Source organism: Pyrus communis, chromosome 8 (assembly GCF_041283825.1).
Source record: "Pyrus communis isolate YQ-2024b chromosome 8, ASM4128382v1, whole genome shotgun sequence".
Classification (NCBI taxonomy): domain Eukaryota; kingdom Viridiplantae; phylum Streptophyta; class Magnoliopsida; order Rosales; family Rosaceae; genus Pyrus; species Pyrus communis.
Genome location: NC_142572.1, coordinates 8963022 through 8988006, shown reverse-complemented (window position 1 = coordinate 8988006; position 24985 = coordinate 8963022). Strand labels below are relative to the sequence as shown.

The following is a 24985-nucleotide window of genomic DNA, read 5'->3' as shown; positions in this document are numbered from 1 at the left end:
TAACAGAAATCGTATTAGATTGTTGATTAACTACTTGATTGGGTCTTGAATCAAATAGTACCACCCACTATTTTTGGCAAATTCCATATCCCTCAATAGAATCCGAGAGTTATGTTGAACTCTTAGCGGGGTATGGGAGACTCACCATTACCAAGCCCACCTCACGATGATACGATATCGGTTAGCAAAAATAATGATGAGAGAATAACACTTTACTCATTTACAACTCTTGTAATTACCCATCTAGTTTGGCCTCTAGAGAATGTGGCCTCACGATGATACGATATCGGCACCATTGCACTTAGTTAAGTTATTCCCACCATGCTTAGTTCATGAAGGGGTTCAAGAATAGCCTCACAATGATATGATATCGGCCATCCTCGTTGCCTACACTTACCTCATCATATGTTTATGGACTCCTCCTGAGTGTAAGCATGCACTTTGTACTCCCCCATGATAGGGTGAAGCCGGTGTACAAGTCACAAACGATTGGAGCCCACCACGGTGGAAGGCCTACGAAGAAATGTTCAAAACATCTCTCGTTTATCAACTTAATATTCGTTTGTTGAGGGAGTAGTTTTGGGCTACATCAAAATCATTTTAATCATATTAAAAGAACATGGCCCTGTCATAACTATTGGTCCAAGTTAATATGATTTAGTAGCATATAATACTCCCACTGTTTCGTTGAAACAAGCGAGACTATATGGAACTACTAACGAACGCATTGCATCCTCATATGGACTATATAGTCATATTAGGTTTTAGGATGATTATGAACCGTTTGATTTGATCCAACACGAGCCTTGTGTTGGACCTTGGGTTTAAGGTAGATAGTTGTTGATTTTAGTTACGCGTTTAATCCAATTAAACCGTTATTTCCTATTGGGCGTTGGACCCAACTATTCCAATTTGCATACATATAAACAAAGAGGAATACATGAAATAATAAGAAGGGCTTATGCCCTTTTACAACACAAATAATGGGCTTATGCCCTTTACAACAAATTGAAGGACTTATGCCCAATACAACAACTTGAATTAATCAAATTACATTCAAATCTACATTACTTAAAACCCAAGCATTCATAATGTAAATCGGCCAATCACATAGCTCAATTATCGAGGCCTTTGGTTCATAATCACCCTTTTCTTAATTAACTAAATTAACTAAGAAAGCAACTTTAAACAATTGGTTTTTGGATCCATAGAATTGATTTAAATGGAACTAAATATAATGAAAATCAAATTCTCATTAAAGAGACAAAACAATTTTTGTTCTCATTTTGTTTTGGGCCAAAAACAATGACCACAACAATTTGGGTCACTTTGTTAAAAAAAAAACTTTTGGGGTCAAAATGCAAATACACAAAAGTATCAAAACTTTATATAATTGCACAAAAGTCCCTCCAACACCTTTTACCAAAGGTGGCCGGCCATAGTGTTGAAAAATTGAAAAAATCTAAAGTTTTGTAAGTGGTTTTTGGTAGGTGAGACAAAGGTGACTTTGATGGTTTGTAAGAAAATGTTTTTTTTTTTTATAAAACTTTAAAATTCTTTTAGTCACATCTCACCAATAACTATCACCCACCATTTGAAAAACAAAACTTTATGAAAAACATAAAACTTTTGAATCAAAACTTCAAAACTTTTTTGTTCTTGGTAAGAACTTCAAGAAATATGAAGAACATACATGAAAACTCATAATAGCTCCATGGATGTTTTCTTTCACCAAAAACTCAAATTTTCACAACTCAAAAGAGGGTTAATATCCTAGGGTACTTAGGGGTTCCAAAAAGCACTTTAAAACCATTTTAACAAGACTAACAAGAACCCAAAAAATCACCCTTTGGATTTGGCCGAAAATCCCAAAACACTTGGCACCAACTTTTAGTTCCATTATTCATGCTTTAATGAAATACATCTACAACATTTGAGATGCTAAATTTTCAAGCAAAATTTATATTCAAAGCAAGAACAAAGCTTGTAACATTTACAACACTTAAATCACAAAATATGAAAAATCACAAAACCCAAAAGGATCCACCATAAACTAGGCCTAGGCTCTGATACCACTTGAAGGAAATATTTTGTTCTAGCTAAGAACATGTAAAGAACATTTGAATACATAGGCAAACTATTAAAAAATTAAAGTAGGCATGCATCCAAAAACAATTCATAAAACCCATGACTTTCAAAGCCTAGTATATGGTGAACCATAAGACTCTTTAACAATATTAAAGAGAATAAGAATTTAGAGATTCTTTACCCTTGAAGCTCATCCTTGATTGCACAAGGGATTCACCCAAGTGGAGGGCCTTCAAGTCACCTCCTTGCTCCTTGGATCTTCCTTGTGATTTCCTCCCTTTTAGTGCTCCTTTTCTTCTTTGAGGATTTGAGGATTTGTTCTCCAAAACACCAAAGGTTTGGTGTCTCTAAGTCTCCACACCAAAGATGTAGTGTGAAGATGAAATGGATGACTTAGGGAAGAATAGATTGCTAGATGTTCCTCCCCTAAGTGGCCGGCCTCTATGTAGAAAATGAGAGAATATGTTTCACCCAAATTCAATTAGAAAACCCTAATGTGAAACAAAGCTATAATGTTGATTTTATACTTCATTTCATGTGAGTGGCAAACTTGTAATTAATACAAGTTTGCTACCCCTCACCCTTATGGCCGGCCATATGTTGTTATTGGGCTTAATTGCCCATTTTGTTTTAGTTGTCATACAACTTAAACATAATGGGCCTTGTGGACCAAAACGTTTTTGTGCCCCGAAGCCCAAAACTAACTTAAACGCCCAATACGAACGTTTCGTATAATTAATTAACTATTTAATTAATCTTGACCATTCTTCAATTAAACCATTTAATTGCTTATCCATTTCATATAATTTCTTCACTTATATCCTTATTCGGTGTACGATCCATTAGGTTCCAATTAGCGAGGTAGTGGGCGATGTTACTCTTAACGATCGATTGTGAATTGAAACCACATTTCAATTCTCCCTTAAAATTAGTGTTTGCTAATCTTTAGGGCTTCCACAAACCATGGGTGACGCCTAGCAGCATGTCATGGTTACCCAAGCTAAGTAGAAGTGGTTGGACAACCTATCCAGTTACAACTACAATGCAATACGGTCCTTCTCTAATACAATACTCTTAATCACATTGTTTAAGTGATAGTTTGTTTCATGTCTACTATCCAATGTGATACTTCTCTATATGATTCAATTGAATAAGATTTGGAACAAGCTTCCTTAGTCATATTCATATGCTTTGGCCAAAGACTCTCGAATCATATCTTAGAGTATTCTCCTTCCACCATGGAAGGTTAGAGATCCCTTGTTGTGCATTCATATGCCTACATGACTAGATAGCTTGACCCCAACAATGCCGTGGACACTCCAATGGAATGCCGTTGACATAATCAAAGATCAAGGACCTAACCATTAGACATCAATGATGCCTCAGGTCAAAGGACTACTTTGCATATTGCAACTATCGAGTTCTCACATGACATGTATGTTCGAACTCTCGTTTGATCGTTGTTCAGTGTACTCGATTACTCTTTCGAGCACCTATGTGTTTGCCTTAGTGTCCAACACCAAATGACTTGAGACTAGTTCATACTCACGCTTGAGTCGACATAACACATACTAACCTTAGCGGATTGTCAATGCCCAATTGGCAATCCTATGGCTAGGAACGTTTTAGGAATGAACATAAGAGAAAGGTCTCGTTAATTCAACTAACTTAAATCACTTGTCTCTTAGATCAAATACATTCCTTGGATTCCCTTATTGCTTAAACACAAGATACTATAAATAGTGATTAACAATAAGCTTTGCCCTCTATTAAACATATAAAAGTTTAACACAATAAGTATTCCAAAAAGCTATTACATCAAATGAGTGGCTTTGTGGGCATACTTCCAACAACAATATCATGGTACGGTGGAGTTGAGCCTGGGATGTGACAATTTGGTATCAGCTAATCCCTAGCCGGAAATATGTCGACGAGGACGTCAGGCCCCTAAGGGGGGTGGATTGTTAGATCCCACATCGCCCAGGGGAGTGGATCATCTATGCCTTATATGTACAAGCCCACCTTCTTTAGCATGAGGCCTTTTGGGAGCTCACTGACTTTAGGTTCCATCGGAACTCCGAAGTTAAGCGAGTTCGCGTGAGAGCAATCCCAGGATGGGTGACCCACTGGAAAGTTCTCGTGTGAGTTCCCAGAAACAAAACCGTGAGGGTGTGGTCGGGGCCCAAAGCGAACAATATCATGCTACGGTGGAGTTGAGCCCGCGATGTGACAATTTGTTTTTGGTGATTTTTTGCGTATGCGATCTCGGAGTATATACAAACAAGTTTGAGAGGTGGATTGTTTAAATTGATTTTGGAGACTGCAAAAATCATCGAAGGAATTAAATATGTCATGTCCCTCACCTTTGCTTGACAAAATAGTATATTTTGCCCTACAAATTATAGACCTTAAATCATAAATAGACCTTTATGAGACAAAACCCAGGTGATTCGTCGCGCAAAGGTTGCCATTTTACAGCCTATGTCTTTTCCTTGGCACGAAAACTTTACCAAACGACTGAAGCTTTGCCCGTTGAACTCTATCCATCGGGCAAAAACCTCTGCAGAAACCAAAACATTGGCCCTTTTTGCCCAACAAACATTTGTATTATGACGGGTAAAGGTTATTTGCCCCACGAAATACTATTCGTTGGACAAAATTTTGTCGAGCAGATGGTAATTTCTGGTAGTGACAATAGTACATTGTATAATACATTTGACTGATACATATATCGGGTGGCTAAATTAAATTGCAAAAATTATCTTCGGCTTAGTGATTTCTCTTTGTGGGAGGGTAATGGCCCGTCCTGGCAAATGGACTGTACTTTCGACGATTATGTAAGTGTCGATTAAATAAGCGACATGTGTCGCTCCTTTTTCGCTCCTTTTTCTTCCTTCGTTTTTTTCCACCCATTCAAAGTTTTATTAGACAATTGTGTATGCATGCCCTAGTTTGTACCGCGTTAGAGTTTTGCAGTTTAATGAAATTCATTTTCCCTAAAAAATAAAAGCCATATTAGTTGCTATAAGATATACTCATCTGAATTAAAAACAACAGATTATTTGGACTGCAGTCCGTTTAAAAACAACAAAATCTTCATCCTTTATTGATCGAGCATGCTTGTTCTTGTCTCTTCAGTACTAATTAATTGTTATCAAGTAATAGGAGATGTTTAGATGATGTTGGTGAAGAGAATCTAAGGAATAGTCATCTGTACAACTCTTTTTGTCAATTCTTTAAACTATTAAAAGATACGTATATATATGGGGATGCCAAAGCTTTGATATTTTGAGGCTTTTTTTGGCTTTTCATATCTATGAGTACAACTTTGAGGATAATATGTTAAAATGTTTTTTTTTTTCCTTTTTTTTTTGGCGTGTCAAACGATTGAAGAATAATTTTGTAAACCAAAGAAAAGAAACTTTTACACTAATTTTTTCATCTTTTTGTTTTGTTATGGCTAAATGTTTTTCACTTATATTGTTCCTAAAGTGAGAGTCAAGGCTTTTCAAACTAAACTGGAAAGAAAAAATCCATATAATTAAGAGTAATGTTAGTTAGGAAGGCTACATATTTATACCATTTAGTGTACCATATTATGTGACAAATAATTCATATAGTCATTAGTCAATAAGATGAATTCAGTAATTTACATGTCATGTATACATCACTTGTCACATCAAATGGTACATTACTATGATACCAAAATCGGAATTTGAATCATGCAATGGCCTAAATAAGGAGTTTCCAATTTTGCCCTTTGAATGAGAAATGGTGTCATTTTTTTATTACTATTACTCTTTCATGCAATATATATAGCCACCTCTACATATATGTGTCTCCTCACATTCAGGCAGTATTACTTTCACTACTCAGTTTAACTAGCTGCTGCAGACACAGAGAGAGAGAGAGAGAGATGGAAAACCAAAACCAAGAACAGCAACAGAGAGCAGGTACAGATGGTGCTTCCACTCGCATAACTGCAGCCATCTATTCAGAAGGCACACCACCCAGCAAACACTTTGATCTTGACCTTCAGCATACTATTGACCCCAAGGATGAGCCTCAGGTCTCTCTCTCTCTCTCTCTCTCATTTTTATGAAGCTTTTTTTTTTTTGTTTTTTTTTTTTAACAAAATAAAATGTTAAGTTTTCATCTTGTGTTTTTGTTGATTAATTCCGATGATCATCATTAGAAGCCTGGATGGAGAAAGTTTCTAGCACATGTTGGCCCTGGATTCCTTGTCTCTTTGGCTTACCTTGATCCTGGCAATTGTGAGTCACTCTTTCTCCCTATGTTATATACATGAAAGGTTTTCGCAGGTTCTGAATTTGAACCGCTGATTAAGTTGTTTTTATCTGAATGTGCAATTCAAATTCACAGTTTGACAATATAAATCTAGTAAAGGCACATTAACACATATATAGCTCAATCAACCTGCCATAACAATATTTTCATGTGTACATACGTAATACATACATATATGTATGAGACTTTATGCTTTTGTTCTTCATTTGTTGATTAAAGTTCATGTTGTTTATGATGATCTTACAGTGGAAACTGATCTGCAAGCTGGAGCAAATCACAGATACGAGGTAATAAAATAAAATTCAGATAAAAATGAAAAAAAATAAGACAATTATTAAAAACAAGCATTAAGAACAGATAAAAAAATACTGAAGATCGATCAAATTCTTTATATTTATTTGGCATGCAAAACAAAAGGTCAAAGCAGTGGTCTTAATTATAAAGATAATATATTGCTGTGCATGTATTTTCAGCTGCTATGGGTGATTCTTATTGGGTTGGTCTTCGCTCTCATAATCCAATCGCTCGCAGCAAACCTTGGCGTGACAACTGGTATGTAAATGGACAAATTATTTTAATCTAAAAAAATAGCATATTTAGAATATAATATATTTTATAGAAAAAAATAATTAGGGGAAATTCTATAATAAATAAATAGAAACTAAGAACAAGTTTTGTTTCTTATTGTTGTTGTTAGCTAAAATGGATTGGAGGATCGAGATAAGATAAACAGCTGATACGATAGATTCTAAGAGATCGATCGAGGAGAGAAAGCAAACACAAGATTATATTATTCTGGACAAAAGAAAAATTGAAGATCTATCTATGGTTGTTTTATTTCAATTTAAAGAATAATTTTTATTTTTAATAAATTTCAGGGAAACATTTGTCAGAATTATGCAAGGCGGAATACCCACCATTTGTCAAATATTGTTTGTGGTTGCTAGCAGAAGTGGCCGTCATAGCGGCTGACATACCCGAAGGCAAATATATTCATTTCAAACTTAATTCATGTTTACGCATTAACATGTGTGTGTATCTATCTATATACATATATATTATAAGTGACGATTCTTTTAAAGGGTATCGTGTGTATGTGTGTGTGTGTGTTTTATAAGTGACGATTCTTTTAAAGAGTATCGTAGACTAAGCCTGTATGAATAAATTATAACGACGATTCTTAATTTGGAATGCAGTGATTGGCACGGCCTTCGCTCTTAATTTACTGTTCAATATTCCAGTTTGGACTGGAGTACTCTTAACTGGTTTCAGTACTCTCCTTCTTCTTGGCCTGCAGAGATATGGGGTAATTAATTTTACTGGTCATGTTAACTGCAAATGCAACTCTTAAGAGATTAATTAGTTTAATCTTTTGTATATTATCTTTTTTTAGTTATTATATTAAATCACCATGTCAATATACTAATCAAAATACTTTTGGGGTGAAACCCAATCATTGATATAAAATCAAATACCTTTTTTTTTTGGATTGATTAATATGTAATGTAATTTGTCTTATTCACGTGTATTGAATTTATTTTATGGATAAAAAATATTTTGATTGGAGAATTCTCGATTTTTGTCTTGGTAGGAAGGTCAATGTTGAGGCCTGGATCAATATTGATTGTATGTTTGTGGTTGCATTATGTGTATGGGCAGGTGAGGAAGCTGGAAATACTGATAGCAGTGCTGGTGTTTGTGATGGCTGCCTGTTTCTTTGGGGAAATGAGTTATGTGAAGCCTCCGGCATCGAGTGTGATCCAAGGCATGTTCATCCCTAAGCTCAGCGGCCAACGAGCCACCGGCGATGCCATTGCCCTCTTGGGAGCCCTTGTTATGCCGTAAGTACATGTTGCGACAAATACTTACGTCGTCAAATTATGATTCAATCAATGATAAAAATTAAATTAAAAACTGCTAGTCTTATGTCATCTTATTTTTCATACATGTTCTTATATTATGTTGCTTGCTACGCCCGATCGCACGTTATATTACACTTACACTTAACTATATATTTTGACAGGCACAACCTTTTTCTCCACTCAGCTCTTGTGCTTTCTAGGAAAATTCCGAAATCTGTCAGTGGCATCAATGTAAGTTCCATACATTAAAAAAATCAGCTTTTCTATTCAATTAGATTACAGTAAATAATTGATACATAACCTTAAATGGCATGAAGATCCAAGTAATTGGTTGAAAATCTCGAACTGATAATACTTGAATAATTTATAGAACTAATTATCAACTTAATGCTACACTGTTTGTCACCTTGCCTAGAGCACTTATGTTATCAAAGGAAAATTTAAACCATATTATTATAAGATGTCATCTTCCGTGAATCCAGTTGTACTTGGGTTTTTATGAGTATTAAGCAAAATCGAACCAAAAAAAAAAAAGTGAAAGTTCCAATTATTGGCCTTTTAAGTTACAAACAAATCCAAAATATTATTACAATACTGTGGATATACTAATTGTATATATACACACACACACACACTCTAATACACCCGTTCTCCTAAACCTCAGGGTCCTAGAAAATAGTGGTTACACATTGTTCAATTTTAGTACAATAGTTGGTGGTTATTTAATTTTTATTGTTATAGTTTTTGATTCACTGTTGAATTAAAGATCGAATGGTGGATTAAATAACCACCAACTATTGTACTATATATTATATAGTACAATTGTTACTTAGTTTTTGCTTCACTGTTTAATTTTTGTTGTTATAGTTTTTGCTTCATAGGAGAACGGGACTATATAATAGATAGCCTCCATTACTGTACAATTTTCTTAATTAACGCCTCGTGTACTTTATATTTAACATTAATTAATTGAATTTTTGCAGGATGCATGTCGATATTTCTTGATAGAGAGTGGATTTGCATTATTTGTAGCATTTTTAATCAATGTTGCTATTATTTCCGTATCCGGCACCGTCTGCCATCAGAACGACCTCTCTGATACGGAGGACAAAACATGTAGTGATCTTACTCTCAACTCTGCTTCCTTCCTTCTCCAGGTACGAATTAACACCCCTCGCCCCTCTAATCTAAAGGACACGCATGCGTTTTCATATATATGACCAGCTTCATAGAAGATATCTTGACTACCGTTGCAAAAACAGACAAATACGTACCAGACTATCATAGGGATCACGTATTCAAATATACGAGGTCTTATATATTTCGTCGTCATTTCCATTTTTTGCTCCAAAATACAAAAATTACATACAGTATCTGCATGGTCCCTACAATCCTATCATTCCATTTTTGCTACATTAAACAGAATATGTGCTAAGAAGAGAATCATATACACCTAACTAGTAACGTTCTCTTACCTTGTAAAATATGTCATTGTACAAACTCATCTTATTTATAGACCAAATTGATAGTTTATCAACGTAACATACAATAAAATACTATTTCCCAATATAACACGAGATAACTAATATGTGCAGAATGTGTTGGGACGATCAAGCAAAATCTTTTATGCCATTGCACTATTAGCCTCAGGCCAAAGCTCCACAATCACAGGCACTTACGCAGGACAATTTGTCATGCAGGTTAATTTGGAATTTAACTTCTTCCTTTGTAGAGGAGTGCACTCTTCTTTGTGCATTCAAGTTCGAATTTCTATTCCCGCAGTTTAAAGTAACGTAGAATAACTAAAATTGATGGTGATTTGCAGGGTTTTTTGGACATTAAGATGAACAAATGGGCTAGAAACCTACTGACCAGGTGCGTTGCCATTACACCGAGTCTCATTGTTTCCATTATCGGAGGGTCTTCTGGAGCAGGCAGACTCATTATCATTGCATCGGTTCGTAATTAACTAAAATTTATTCAATTTTCTTCTCAAATTATTATATATATATGATTTATATCCATAAATAATACCCAAAAATAATTAACTTAAGAGCAAATTTTTTAATGCATTTTGCAGATGATACTATCTTTTGAGCTCCCATTTGCTCTAATTCCACTCCTCAAATTCAGCAGTAGTGCCACCAAGATGGGACCTCACAAGAATTCAATCTATGTGAGTAGTTAATTATCAAGTCCTTTGAGCTTAACTAGCTACTAATTAAGTAACAATCGACTGGACACAAAATGTTTTAAGTTGTTAAGAACATTAGAGCGACAAGTGAGTGATGAGGCTTGGAGACTAAAAATATTGTATAGAAAGAATCATGAAAGACGGAAAGATCCTTCGTATCGCGTCATACCATTCCATTATATTGACAATTTTAAAAAGCTATTCATACTATGAACATAGTATGGTGGCGTTTGTGTAAGTCTGCCCCCATCGTCTAGTGGTTCAGGACATCTCTCTTTCAAGAAGGCAGCGGGGACACGGAAATCCGATACTATATTTATGGGTCCATTTGGAAGTAAGAGGCTCCTCATAGGTGATTATGGCCCTTTCATAATCACTTCGAAACAGAATGGGCCTTATGTAGCCACTAAACCTAGAAAACTCATAGATAATATATCAACAATGTATATCAAACTAACCCGCTAGTAGCTAGTACTAATTAAAAGTAACAATGCTGTGAATTTTGAATGCAGATCATTGTGATATCATGGATTCTAGGTATGGGAATCATAGGCATCAACGTCTACTACCTCAGCACAGGATTTGTGGGGTGGATAATCCACAGCAGCTTACCCAAAGTTGCAACTGTGTTCATTGGGATCTTGGTGTTCCCTCTCATGGCCATTTACATCCTTGCAGTCGTTTACCTAACCCTAAGAAAAGACACAGTGGTTACTTTTATTGAACCCACAAACAACGACCCCGCAGCCCAAAACCAAATGGAAAGTGGGCTTCTCAATTCTAGTGACCTCCCAGTACCTTTCAGACAGGACTTAGCTGGCATACCACTACCACAATAGAGGATATACATGTACATGTACATCTTTTTGTTTAATTAGTTGATTTTTCATCAATATAACATGCGTGCATGTTATCTCTATCATTCCAATTTTATCGGATGTCCCCGAGAGGACTATGCGGTTTATATCAAGCATTTGAAGTTCTAGTATCAAGTATCAATCTACAATACCTAGCACATTCTCTCTGTAATATCACCAGCACTCTATTATGATATTCCTTCGATATTTTTAGAGTACCACCAAAATACTCGGTGTTAGATATTCTAATGAGAACTCTATCGAAATTTATTCGTAGCATAAAATAAAAACTAAAACCAAAATTATTATTAAACGGATGTTATAATTATTATTATTTTGTTGGTCATTATATCAGAAGGAGCATAATTTACAGACTTAAAAATAACTCAACCATACTACTAGAGACATTTGAAATCTTCATCCTCTCAGAAACCTTTCACCGGCATGCCAGAGTTTTCCAAGGTGCATTACTATTTTCTAAACAAGAGGAAGAAAGAAGAAATGGGCAAGGAAATATTTTCCGAACGGGAAAAAAGGGATCGGCTCCAAACATCATTTCACAACACAATTCATTTTTGGCTAAATCAATTTCAATAATCAAGAGAATGCACATACAGGCCCCCCTACAATCCGCCCAAAGTATCTTCTATGTAAACTAAAATAAAAATATGAGTCAGATTGATTGTGAATGCATCTATGTTATCCACTACCTCTTCCTTTCGGTTTCTTTCAACCTAGACCGGAGCTGGTACCTGGTACAGGCCTCAACATTGGATGATTTAGCGTCGGCTGGGCAGCCCCTGTGGCATTAAACATGGCATTTTGAGCCGATGAGGATGGCTGTATGGATGTTAAAGGCATCCTCGGCCCCAACCCTAGCATTGATTGACGTGGCACAAATGGCATGTGGGGATTGACTGATTGGTTGTTGCTGTATCCTGATATGCTCGTTTGTGAAGCTGAAGGTGACATAATCTGTTGCCTATTGTTACCAACGTTATTATTTGACACGGAAGAACCAACACCTCCTAAACTCATGGGCGAAGCTCCAGCAGGTCCAAACTGAGTTGACATAATGCGGGCACGTTCACTAACCATCCTCTGCCTTGTCTTCTCCACTTGTTCACATTCTTTCATTAGGAAGGTTTCCACTTCTGCAAACTGCTTTAACTTCAGCTCCAATCTCTTCAACTGTCATAAATTGCACGCTAAAGATAAGAATACTAATCTTATTCAGTTTGAGTATGACGTCATACAATATTAATTAAACCCTGCTTAGTAAGATATAGGTAACTCAAGGAACCAGACATTAGTAAAAATGTCAGGTGTTATGTTATGGAAATGTACGGCAATGTCATGCCCACATAGGCTTTTGAATTTTGGATAATATCCAGTGACCAAGGATATGACATTATCCCTGTGATTGTGTGAGATAGAGGACAGAACATGAAGTCGATAAACTTTTCTAATCATATAATAACGTTAATAAAAGTTGAAAGTTCAGCAAATAAAGCAGCTCCTGTCAAAATAAAACAAGTTTCTCAGAGCAAAAACACAATGAATTTCTGTGGATACAAGTGGGTACTCGTTTGGCCCATTTTCAATAGAGATGATCCATCTCGGGGTTGTACGCCCAGGATACCTTTTGGTCCAATACCCAGATAAAGCTATCAACAGACACCAGACAAATTGAAATAAAATATCCAAGATCCTAAATACTGAATGACAATCACAAAGGACGGCTATACATGATTTGTGTTACGATTGGATTAATACGTGAGACAATAGTTCTTTAAATCTTCCAATTAACACATCAAAAAATGGTTTCTTAAGTACGCAGCTAAAGTCAGATTTAGAAAAGGACCTCTTAGTTTTGGTTCATAAGAGGTTCAACTCCATCTTCACTTATCTTCTTTTACTGCTTTCTTTTTTCGTCTGATAAGAAAAGTCTCATCTTTACCCATTAACCAACTATCAGACAGCAACTAATACTAGGAAAAATGGCACAAGTCTTGTTTCTTTTCTTTTTCAACTAATACAAGAAAAAGGAAAGAAAAAAAAAATCTAATAAGGAAAGAAACAGTTACATTTACCAATATTTATACCTGATGATTTATGATATTAGCAGATAGCCTCTGAATTTCCCGTTCTTCGTGATCAGCAAACAATTTTGCTTTTATTGCAGCTGCAGCTAGCCCGGCCTTGGCAGCAGCTTTTACTTTTTCTGTAGGTATTGGAACCACGCCTGCCTCATTTTGACCCCAAGAACCATGGCCTGCTGAGTTCTTTTCTGTAAATGAATCCATGAATAACTGGATTAGTTGAGAGAGAGATAGTGAGTGAGAGAGTATGAAAAAAGAACATAAAGAACTGGCCTACCCTTTTGCGGAATTGAATTTGCAGAATTTCTATAAGTACCACCTTCTGTACCATGTATACTCTCAGGGTTTATCCTTCATTGGTCAAAAAGAGATTTTAAGCAAACAGGAAAAGATTCACAATATCAATAAAGAAAATATACCAATTACAATGAAAAACTTTTTGGAGTTTCCAATGTGTTCACTAGATTAGCTGTACAAGAGACCCCTCATCCTTTACTAAAAAAATTTAACCAGGCAACTTGACGGTTAAAAATAGAGAAGGGGGGAGGGGTGGTAACTGTGGATATTTAACCACTAAAAGTCCTATGAGCTCCCCAGGGAACTATTTTAGTATGAAAAATATAAAATGAGTCCGCTGTAAACATTACAACAAAGGAAAAACACCTCTGGCCTGATCCTTCCATTATACTTGCAGAGGCAGATACACCATTATCCTCAGAAAATACCGTCAAGGCTGCATGGGCACAAGATGCAGCGACTCTTGGCCCAACAGAGGAGGCCAGAAACGAAACCTGCAAAATAATACACATGTTAGCTATGTAAGAACACAAGTGAAGTCTGGAATACCTTTCTCTCGCATTAAATTTGCATTATAATGGAAAACACAAGTGAAATCTGGGAGAACCTTTATCCCTATTGATAAATTCTGCATTCGTGAATCTAGCTAGCGCCCCTCTAGACCTTTTTCAGCATGCCTTTAAACGATTAATCAAATTACACAAGAATTCTGATAACGCTTTGTTAAGAGAGCGTGTAATCTTGTAATCTAATCACTCAACCCTCTATTATCAGTTTTATCTAGTATTCTTTTTCTTTTGTCATTTGTTCTTGCACTAGTTGTAGGCTCACCTCAATACCACTCTCTCAAGAAAGTAGAGTTATTATTAAGTGAATGCTTTGCACCCTCAGAATGAATGTTTACAATGCATGGTCCTAGTCCCAACCACGCAATAAGAACGAAAAACTGAACCAAGAAAAATCTTTACAAGCTCCCATAAGCATGTATGCATTCATTATCTGAGTTGGTAACTTAGAATCAAATATACTCAGTTTATTACAATAATTGCCACTATCAAAATATTTATCCTGAGTCCAGACTGCATAGTCTAGCCGCATCTGTTTAAAGCATTTCCATTTTCCAAACAGATGAAAAAGTCGCATCATGAAAAAATAAATAAATAAACATGCTTCCATTCTCTTTGATATTAGGGGTGTGTCAAGGATACACAAATAAAGAACAAGTAATCTTGCTTCTTTTATATAACTGGGACGGTACCTTTCCAGAATACCTGCCCATATGTTTCAAGGGAACTATAAGAAAATAAAGGATCATGAAACATCAGACTAGTCACCTACCAGGGCCATGACTGGATTCCCAGAATTCGCAAAAGGGAACCTACTGTCAGAATCAGCATCTTGTAGGAAGGATCCTAAATACAAATTGTGAAAAGATAAGTCAGCATGTAATTTAGAAAATACATTAGGATTACTTGAGGATGAGAACCATAAGTAAATAAAAAAACCTGCTGCATCACCATTTGAACTTGAATGAAATCCTCCACGACCATCTCTATCTGATGAATTGGAAGACAGGGACACGCCCGGAACTTCAATATTTTCAAGCAGGCCATCCTCCACAGGCAAACGAAGAAAATGAAGGATGCATTGTGCTTTTGACTTTGAACCGACATACTCAGCAATTTCGTTCCAGTTCTCATTGTGTATTTCCATTGCCTCGAGCAGCAATAGGGTTTCTTGATCGGTCCAACTTTCCCCATCCAAATCACCATAATCTTTTGTTGAATCCATCCGTACAAAATCTATGCTTGAATGACCAACAACATATCTTCCCTCATGGAAGCAATTAGAGCACAGCAATACATCAACCTGAAGCACAAGACACCAATTAACTACAGTAGAGAATAAGAATTCAACCAAACTATACTTATCCTAAGAATTAATATAATTAATTTGGTTCAGCTACAAGGATCCTTTGTCTCCACCAGTGTTGCCCCACCTTGGGCGGCCTAGGCGCTTGGCAGCTGGACACTGCCACGATTAATCTCTAGGCGTTTAAAAAATAAGAAGGGGCACCTAGACCTACGTAGGCATCTACCTAGCCCACCTAACCAGCCTAGACCTGCCTAGGCACCCCCCCCCCCCAGGTCGTGATTCTCATTTAGATAGAAAATAGATAACTTTCATTTTGCATTTTAGTTTTTCAATAAATTGTAAGAGACTTGTTGGATACTTGGATGAATGGTCATTATATGAACGGTCATTATATGTTTGTTCCCCGTGTTTTCAATATGTTCTAGTACTTTTTAATTTATATGTTATTTAAATAAATTTAATTATAAACCGCCTAGGCCCCCACCTAGGCGCTAGGGCCCACCACCCCAATGAGCCCCTTTTAGAACCTTGGTCTCCACTCAAACTCATCAAGGTGACGTATTATCTTTAAACATATAAAGGCAAACTTCAACGTCATTCAAATATAGCTAGGGTTTTCAAATGTGTTTCTAATGCCTGAAAGTTGAAACTAACCTGGAAGAGAATTAGTACGTTGAAGACTGTTGAAATTAAGAAGTCAACTTTTGGTTTGTGCCCATCAGGTATCAGCAAAGACTAGTCAAATTCATACGTTTGCAGCTAATCTTTTTTTAGAAAAAATCACAAAGTAAGGAGCGTTCAGGCAGTGTTTAGCACAAATAAATGGGCTACTAATTTTAAAATTACAATAAAATTTTATTTCTTTCTATAATCCTTTAATTTAACTAATTGAAGCCCGTAAAACAATATCACTTATACTCACTATCTGATGGAATCAAATAGAAGCAACTTTAAAACTAAATAAATCCCATTTTAGGTTTTTCTGTTTAATAATATCTTTCTACTGAGTAGGGAAAAAATATAAAAGATGAATAAGTTAATTTATCAGGGGAAATCTTGGGGTAACAAAGTTTCTTAATAAAAGTCAAAATCTCATTAAGTTTGAATTACCATGAGATTAAAAGTCAACTTACCTGTCTATCTATAATCAGTTATGAACAACCTATCAGATGGTTTTAAAGCTTTAGAGGTGTACTCGCATCCAAACTTGGCCCCCTCTTGCTAACTTGAAGGCATTAACTACATATCAGATGATTTTAAAGCTTTAAAGGTGCAATTGCGTCCAAACTTGAACAAAGGCTTGAACAAGCATTGCCATTGATAGAGCCACGAGCGAATGTGCTGGCGTTTACATAAAATAACATAACAGGCCAGAATACACAGGTGTCGAGGACATGCTGTTAATAGTAATGCATCCAATATGGAAAAGGAAAATGTGGCAGCAATTACTAAATGTGACATTTGCGCTAAACGTTATCATAAGAACCAGTATAATGCTCAATATCAAATCATGAAAGTTCAATTGCACTTGAGGATGCCAATAAATTGAGTCAGTTTATAAAACTAGTTAAATTTTCATTGAAAACTTATTGTCATATCTTGCAGTTGGCCTGGGAGTCACATCAACATGAAAGTAACAAGCCAACAAGTACCGCAGAGTATTGTTCTTGTGCAAAAGGGGGGGTTAGGAAGCTATCTAAACCAACATTCTGCCATTTAACACAAAAACTTCATTTCCGTACAATCAACTGTGTTAAATTGTGTCACATGTTGTCATAGTAACTACTTACTGCAGTTTCATTCATTCTTTGAAGAAAAAACACCACCCATTAGATAGAATTATGGACAGAAAAAACATAACATGAATGGGATGAAAGATATGTACCTCTTTCTGTGACTGATAGTATACACTGGGAAGAGAAGAAGAACAGTAATTGCAATGATTTTCAGATAGACGCTTCCGAATTGTGTTGTCCAAATCAGGGACATCATCATCACCATGACATGGCAATGACAAATAAACTTCAGCCGCCTTAAGCCTACATCTGGGCTTGTCAAATTTGATTAAACTATCAATGGACTTCAGAGCAGCTGATGGCACTTGAATCTCACCATTTACCTCCTCCCTTAAGTAGGAACTGCCATTGCACGGCTCATGACTGGGTGCTTCAGCACAGTAATTAATAATTCCCCAGTGATCAAGAAAACGAATTATTCGAGTCAAATCTTCGGTACTTAGACGACCTAATAATTGTTGGAAATCAGAAAATGCAAGCCTCTTCTCTGGATTTTCCATGTATTTGGCAACAATTTCATTCCTACAATGCATGTATAGCTCAGGAGTATGATCTGATGATTTTCCTGAGAAAAAATGTGGCACCACCTGTCTCTCCAGTCGATGCACTGTGGCAGGTGAAAACCAATCTGCAAACAGGAGAATCCCAACAAGCAGAAATCCATATTCAATATGCATCTATATATGCAAAAAATGCATTATAAACGTGTACAGCAGTTTGCAACAAAAGAAATCTCAAAGCTTTAAGGTGCAGATAATATTATAACCATATACGATACTCGCTTCCTATAAAGGAATCCAAAACCTTCTAAAGGTTAGCTTTGTCAGAACCCAAAAGTAAATCTTTTGTTTGGGAGAATATCAGAAAAAAGCCTCTCATTATGTCCTTTTCCAATCACATAACTGTCATAACGTCAGTCCAGTGTTAGCAAATCAAACAAGTGGCAAGTGTTGAGTAAGGTCAGTTCAATTAGCGTACCATGAAAGTTCCATAAGACACTAGCATAAAAGTACAACAAAGATTTTCCAGAAAAACCAATCTCGAAAAGAGTTATTAAACATCAACACTTCCCAGCCACTTTCTTGCACAACAAAACAAATATGAAATTCTGCAGCTAACAAAAGTCTGATGAAACTTGAATTCCCATTAGTCATTACTTCAGACTATAATCCAACAGATAAACGAAATAAATTGCACAAACCCAGCAGCAATTTTGCAGTGAAATTCGAGGAGACAACAATTAATGCAACCCAACAAATACCCAAATAACTGTAACATATGGAGCTTCAACTATCCAACCATAAAATACCCAGAAATTCTACTGCTTTAGCAACTGTTTGCCACTTTCTTTAGCTCACAAGTAACTGAGATTGAGAAAGAGTTGGATAACACATACATACCTGCGTGCATTGGAACCACATGAACTCTGTTCCCATATCGCTTCACAACGCCACGGCCCTCCATAATCGACGGCGGTATGACCACGTAAGCCGCCCCGGAGCCATCTGCACGGTCCGGATCCAACGCCGGACTATCAGCAGGCACGCCGGACAGCGCCTGGAGCTGACCGTACGACACATTCTCCAATAAAATCGGACTGGCGGGCCCCTTGGCATCCCCGCCGCAATGATTGGCTCGCTCGAGCGCGACGAGGGCAAGAACGGAGGAATGGGGCCGGTTGACGGTGCGCAAAACGACGGGAGGGAAGTCGCTTACGCGGACCCCACCGTCGAGGACCTCGGTCTCGTGAGGGGCGGGATCGGGTGCGGGAGCGGATTGGGGGTTATGTTGGGGGTCCTCCGAGTCGTCGTTCGGGTCGAGCTCGTTGTCGTCGGCGTCGTCGTCTTCGTCGTCCTCGCGCTTGTTCCGGCGAATTTGGGGGTCACGCTTCCGCTTCCTCCATTTGCCGCGGGAGTCTGTGGAAAATTCAAGACAATGATGGAGTGAAAACAAACAGAAATTATGGAGCGCCGATTGTTGTGTGTGTGATTAATTGAAATGTGAGGGTCTGAATTTCTAGAGAGAGAAAGAGATGTAGAGAGAGGGCTTAGGTTTGAGTTTTACCTGAAGGAGAAGCAGGCATTTTTAGGAGAGAGAGTGAACTGGAGATTTGTGGGGACTTTGATTGGCGCAGAATTAGAAATCAAAGGCAGAGAGGCACACAGAGACACATGAGAGAGAGAGAGAGAGTGTGTAGTGCTTTGCCTTTGAATTGTGGAACTTAATTTCCCGACTCTGAAAATTCTAGTTTTCAGGATTTCCTTTTCCGTTTTTTTTTTTTTTTTTTTTTTTTGGGTTTAATTTCTTTTCTTTGTTGTCATTTGCTTCCTTAGTCGTGTCACGCGTCGCACATGCACAATCATTGATTCATAACTTTTTCTTTTTTTCTGTAGTGAAACTTAATTTCTCGATTCTGAAAATTCTAGTTTTCAGGATTTCCTTTTCCTTCTCTCTTTTATTCTTTTTTGTTTTTTTTTGGGCTTAATTTCTTTTCTATTTTGTCATTTGTTTTCTTAGTTGTGTCACGCATCGCACATGCACAATCATATATTCATAACATCTTTTTTCCTGTACTTACGAAGCACGTTATACACACTTAATTAGTCAAATTAGGTCCCTGAGTGTGTAACTTCTTCTTTTTTCGATATTAACAATGTACATTGTATATGCACTTAATCAGTATTATAGAATGCTAGCAACTTTTCTCATTTGAATCTTCTCATTGTACATTTCCAGCTCACCTTCTCATCTTATAATGCTACATGGCAATTTGGACGGTCAATTTTCTAAGTCATTCTTTAAAGATCAAATCTACCCAAAATCAATCTAGATCTTAAACCATTTAGTCATCTTAAACTTTTTAATAGATAAAAACCATGTTATTAAGGATTTTTTTTTTTTTTTTTTTTTTTGGAGAAACGATACGATATTCATTAAAAAGCAAAGAATACGTACAACCTAAGGATAGTGTGCATATTGAGCCTCGATAAAAATCTCCTCGGGGCTTTGAACCCGATCTAAGGGAAAAAGAGTGTCCAGTACAGCAGTAAAACCTATCACCAGCTGAGCAATAAAGAAATTACAATCCCTCCTCTACTAACTATTGGTTTGGTATTGAGGTGCTTTTATAAAAAGTGGGTATCAAAAAAAGTTGACCTCAAAAAGGTGTTTGGTAAACACTTAAAAACAGCTTATTTTCACAGTTTTGAGTGGAAAAAAAAAAACTGAAAACGTGAAGCAACAAAAATGAGCTTATACTCACAACACAGTAGAAGCAGTTTTTTTTTCAAAGCACAGCAATACCAAACCAACCCTAAGACATCTTGAAGTAAGTCTGGAGGCTCCTTGAACCACATAATCTCCTGAGAACTCCCAACACACATACAAGAAAGGCGATGAGCAGCTAAATTACCTTCCCTCTGCACATGATTAAACCTCAAGTCAGCTATCCCTCTTAGGAAAAATCATATATCATTTATTACAAGACCCAAAGGTGAGCAATCTTCTTCTTGATCCTTTATTGTCGCTAACACCAAGCTAGAATCTCCTTAAAAAATAACCTTCCAACCGAAGAAGACAATCATTTCGAACTAATAAAACTGCTTGTCAAAGAGCTAATAATTCTACATGAAATGCAGATTGAGTCAACACAAATGGGCCTGCAGAAGCCACCAAAAATGCCTCCAAGTGATTACGAACTACGATCCTAAAGCCCCCTCGACATCCATTTCGACTCTATGCCCTATTGAAGTTGCACTTTACACACCCAACTTCGGGTTTCTGCCACTTCTGCACCTCTCGCCGAGTCTTCTTAGTTGCTCCCTTATGCCACTTTTGAAACTCAATCAACCAACCCTTAGTTATAATCACAACCTTCTGCGGCGGAAGCATCCTACCGTTCCAAAGCATGTCGTTCCAATGCTTCCAAAGAGCCCAAATCAACATCAAGCAAAATTCAAACCCAGGTAGCTGCAGCTGCACCGATAACCAAGAAATCCATTGCATTAGAGATATCCCATGATCCATCTCCACCCTCAATCCCAAACTCCGAAACCACACCACCTTTGCCAATGTGCAATCTCATAAAACATGCTCAACAGACTCGACTTGCCTACCACAAACAACACACAAATCTTCAATCATCACGTGCCGTTTACAAAGATTCGAGCGTGTATGTAACACATCTAAACACGCACGCCAAACATAGATCTTAACCTTCCCCAATACACATGTATCCCATAGCTTCTTTTAAAATTTATCACCCACACCACCAAAAGATAAACCCAATGCTAATGCACTTCCTTCACTAGACCCTAGGAGGGCTCGTGCTACATGATAATCACTCCTCACTGTGAACTTACCATTCCGTTCATAGTGCCATATGCGACGATCCTCCACATTCCTCAAGCTAATAGGGATGTTTCAAAATACCTCAACTTCCTTCAGAGAAAACAGCTCATCCAATAACTAAACATCCTAGACATTTGACCCATTCCAAAATAGGTCATCCACCGTAAAATCAATACTCCAGTGGTTCAGATGAGGGGACAAAATCCAAAAATAATGGTCTGTGGGCACTTAACTATCGTTCCAAATATGTATACTTCTTCCATTGCCCACCTGCCACCATGTTCCCTTCTGAATCACCCCCCACGAGGCTACAATGCTACGCCACACATATGAGTTGTTTGCATTCACCCGAGCCTCCAGGAACTCTGTCGTAGGAAAATATCGAGCCTTAAATACTTGAAAAGCCAACGACTCAGGTTGATGCATGAAACGCCAAGCTTGCTTTGCCAACAAAGCCAAATTAAATGCATAAAGATCCCTAAATCCAAGCCCTCCCTCACTCTTTGGTTTAGTAAAACAACGCTAATTAAGCCAATGTATTTTCCGTTTGCCCGGATCCTCACTTCACCAAAATTTTGCAATCATCATATTCAACTCTTCACAAAAAGATTTAGGAAGAAGAAAACATTGCATAGAATACATTGGCAGAGCTTGGGCAACTGTTTTCACCAACAACTCCCGTCCTGCACAACTTAGTAAGCCTCATCTCCAACTTTGCAATTTCTTCCAAAGCCTATCTTTCACATATGAAAAAGTTTCCTTCTTAGAATTCCTAATTAGGACCGGCAGACCCAGATATCTATCGTGAAAATCCACCATCCTCATGCCAAGGCAATTAGCAAGCAATTGCTTATCCACACTAGTGAGATTAGAGTTAAAAGAGACACAACTCTTCTCAAAATTCAATGTCTACCCCGAGGCCCCCTCATATGTTCACACCACATGCTTAATTTTCTGACACTCACATAGGGTACCACGAGCGAACAAAAAACTGTCATCAGCGAAAAACAGATGATGAATACTATGAGCATTACGACATACCCTAACTCCTTGCAGCTCCCCTTTGTTTTCCACCTTTTATAATAGTGTCAAAAGACCTTCGGCACAAAAAATGAACAAATAAGGTGAAAAAGGGTCCCTTTGCCGAATAATCCTTCCCCGGATTCACATAGCACACTAATTCCCCATTCAACTTGAAGGAGTATGTCATTGTTGTAACACAAAGCATAATCATACTAATCCACATGTTAGAGAACCCCATACGAGACATCATAGCCTCAAGAAATCTCAATTCCACACGGTCATATGCCTTACTAATATCCAATTTCAACGCCGTGACCTCGAAGATCGCTTTATGCATATAGTAAGCAGCTTCAGTAGCTACTAAGTAGTTATCAGAAATCAGATGCCCTGGAATAAACGCACTCTGAGTAGGCACAATGATGCGTGGGAGAATAACTTTTAATCTATTTTTGGGAACCTTCGCCACAATCTTGTAAAGGACATTGCATAAACTAATAGGTCTTAACTGTGTCATCTTCGTTGTATCCTTCACCTTGGGGATTAACGTCACGTGACTATAATTAATTTTCCTCAAAAAGCGACTCGAGAGAACTATGCTTCGGATCCTATTACACACATCCGGACCGACCACCCCCCAATGTTTTTGATAAAATCCAGGGGACATACCATTAGGACATGGGCTTTCGTATGATGCATTTGAAAAACAGTGCATTTAATTTCTTCATCCGTGAAAAGACTCTCAAGTGAGGAGTTCATCGTCTTCGTTACCGATGGCACAATGTGACCTAGTATCTCGTCCAGGTTATGCACTCCATTAGAAGTAAAAAGTCGATAGAAATAAGACACCCCTATATCCTTCATCCCTCCTCGATCTTCATGCCAGACCCCATGATCATCCTCCAAGCCATACAACCAATTTCTTTTTTGTCTTCGATTTGCCTTCTGATGAAAATATTTTGTATTCCGATCCCCAGGTTTAACCCAATTCTCCTTCGACCTTTGTCTCCATAATTGCTCTTTCTGTTCAAGTAATCAATTTAATCTGCCAATAAGTTCTTTTTTTTTTGCTCAATAGATTCCTCCGTAAAATGGTGTCCTAAGAGACATGTCAGCTGATGCAAAATATATAAGCACACAAATTAAAACCCTCTTTTGACAATTGTAGTATATGTATAAGTAGGGATCGTTCTAAACCGGGGATTAGGAGGGATTGCTAAATCACTTGAAAACTGACTCAAAAACGTAAAACAAAGGTTAAAACACTAAACTAGACTCAAAGAATGCAAAACTAAACACTAAAACACTAAAACAAACCAAAAGACTCAAAACAACAACAAAACACTCAAAACTGCCTTAAAAACACAATCTGGGCAGTTTTGAACACCTAACACTAATTTGGACGAATTTGGGTTATAACTTGAATCAAAACACTTAGAAACACAAACTAAGACACTTTCTAACTAAATTGAAACACTAAAGTAAAGGGGGATTTAGTTTTGACGAAATTAAAACAAAGAAAACAGATTGAAATGAAAACAAATTGTAAAAACGAATTTGATGAAAATATGGATGGAATACGAGCTAGAAGGTTCTTCTCCACACATGTCACACTTGCATACAAGATGATTTTCAGTTGGTCTTTCGATGAATCATGAAACTCAACACCCCGGGTTAATTAGGTTCGCTTAAATTAACCTTCAAGTTCTCCTTAAGTTAATGAATTGGATGGGAAAACGCATACAACAATTCAAAACATTCTCCAAAAGTCCTTTACGTGAAAAGCACAATAAAGATACAATCAAAGATCATTTAGCAACATGAAAACTATAAGTGTTGACGAGGCATTCGTTACTATGATGAGCATGAAACTAGTGCCAAGAATTCATTTAACGCGATCGTTTATAAGCGACCTCCACTACTTGTGAATATAAGTTTGTAACTATTAGGTGAAACTCCCTTATATTCTAGCATCATATTCATGCATGAAAACTAAGCGTGCACTCTCAATAAACATACACGAATAAGTTATCAATCAAGCAATTAAACAAATTGAATCCACAACTCATGAAATTCTCACTAAAGGTAATCAATTTATATTGCAAGCATATACATGGTTTTGAATCACCCCCTAGCTAACTAGGGATTTAGCTTCTCATGTTCACAGAAAGAGAAACAAAATTGAAATTAAACATAGAGAACAAAAGATTGATTACACCTAGAACGCCCAACGATT

The 24985-nt window shown here is 37.1% G+C and overlaps 2 protein-coding genes across 4 annotated transcripts; one reads left to right on the top strand and one right to left on the bottom strand.

Annotated features, from left to right (window-relative positions):
• The first annotated feature begins 6004 nt into the window (after positions 1-6004).
• On the top strand, positions 6005-11412 carry LOC137718239 (metal transporter Nramp7.2-like). Its single transcript, XM_088699118.1, has 13 exons — positions 6005-6157; positions 6284-6362; positions 6643-6683; positions 6870-6948; positions 7275-7379; positions 7593-7702; positions 8056-8237; positions 8420-8489; positions 9242-9415; positions 9854-9958; positions 10084-10215; positions 10339-10434; positions 10965-11412. The coding sequence occupies exons 1-13, from the start codon at positions 6005-6007 to the stop codon at positions 11289-11291; spliced, it is 1653 nt and encodes a 550-aa protein (XP_088555244.1). The 3' UTR covers positions 11292-11412.
• A 469-nt stretch (positions 11413-11881) lies between these two features.
• Positions 11882-19803, bottom strand: LOC137718278 (SWI/SNF complex subunit SWI3C). Of its 3 annotated transcripts, XM_088698503.1 has the most exons (10): positions 19444-19616; positions 18780-19295; positions 17469-18007; positions 15214-15577; positions 15047-15120; positions 14075-14202; positions 13689-13762; positions 13415-13599; positions 13174-13244; positions 11882-12500 (listed from the first exon to the last, which is right to left on the bottom strand). In XM_088698503.1, exons 1-9 carry the CDS (start codon positions 19460-19462, stop codon positions 13215-13217), a joined length of 1929 nt encoding a protein of 642 aa, XP_088554629.1. In that variant the 5' UTR covers positions 19463-19616; the 3' UTR covers positions 11882-12500; positions 13174-13214. The 3 variants fall into 3 exon arrangements, with proteins under 3 accessions (XP_088554629.1, XP_068313898.2, XP_068313899.2); XM_068457797.2 differs by lacking the exon at positions 13174-13244 and having other exon boundaries at positions 19444-19803; XM_068457798.2 differs by lacking the exon at positions 13174-13244 and having other exon boundaries at positions 15226-15577; positions 19444-19632.
• Positions 19804-24985: the final 5182 nt, after the last annotated feature.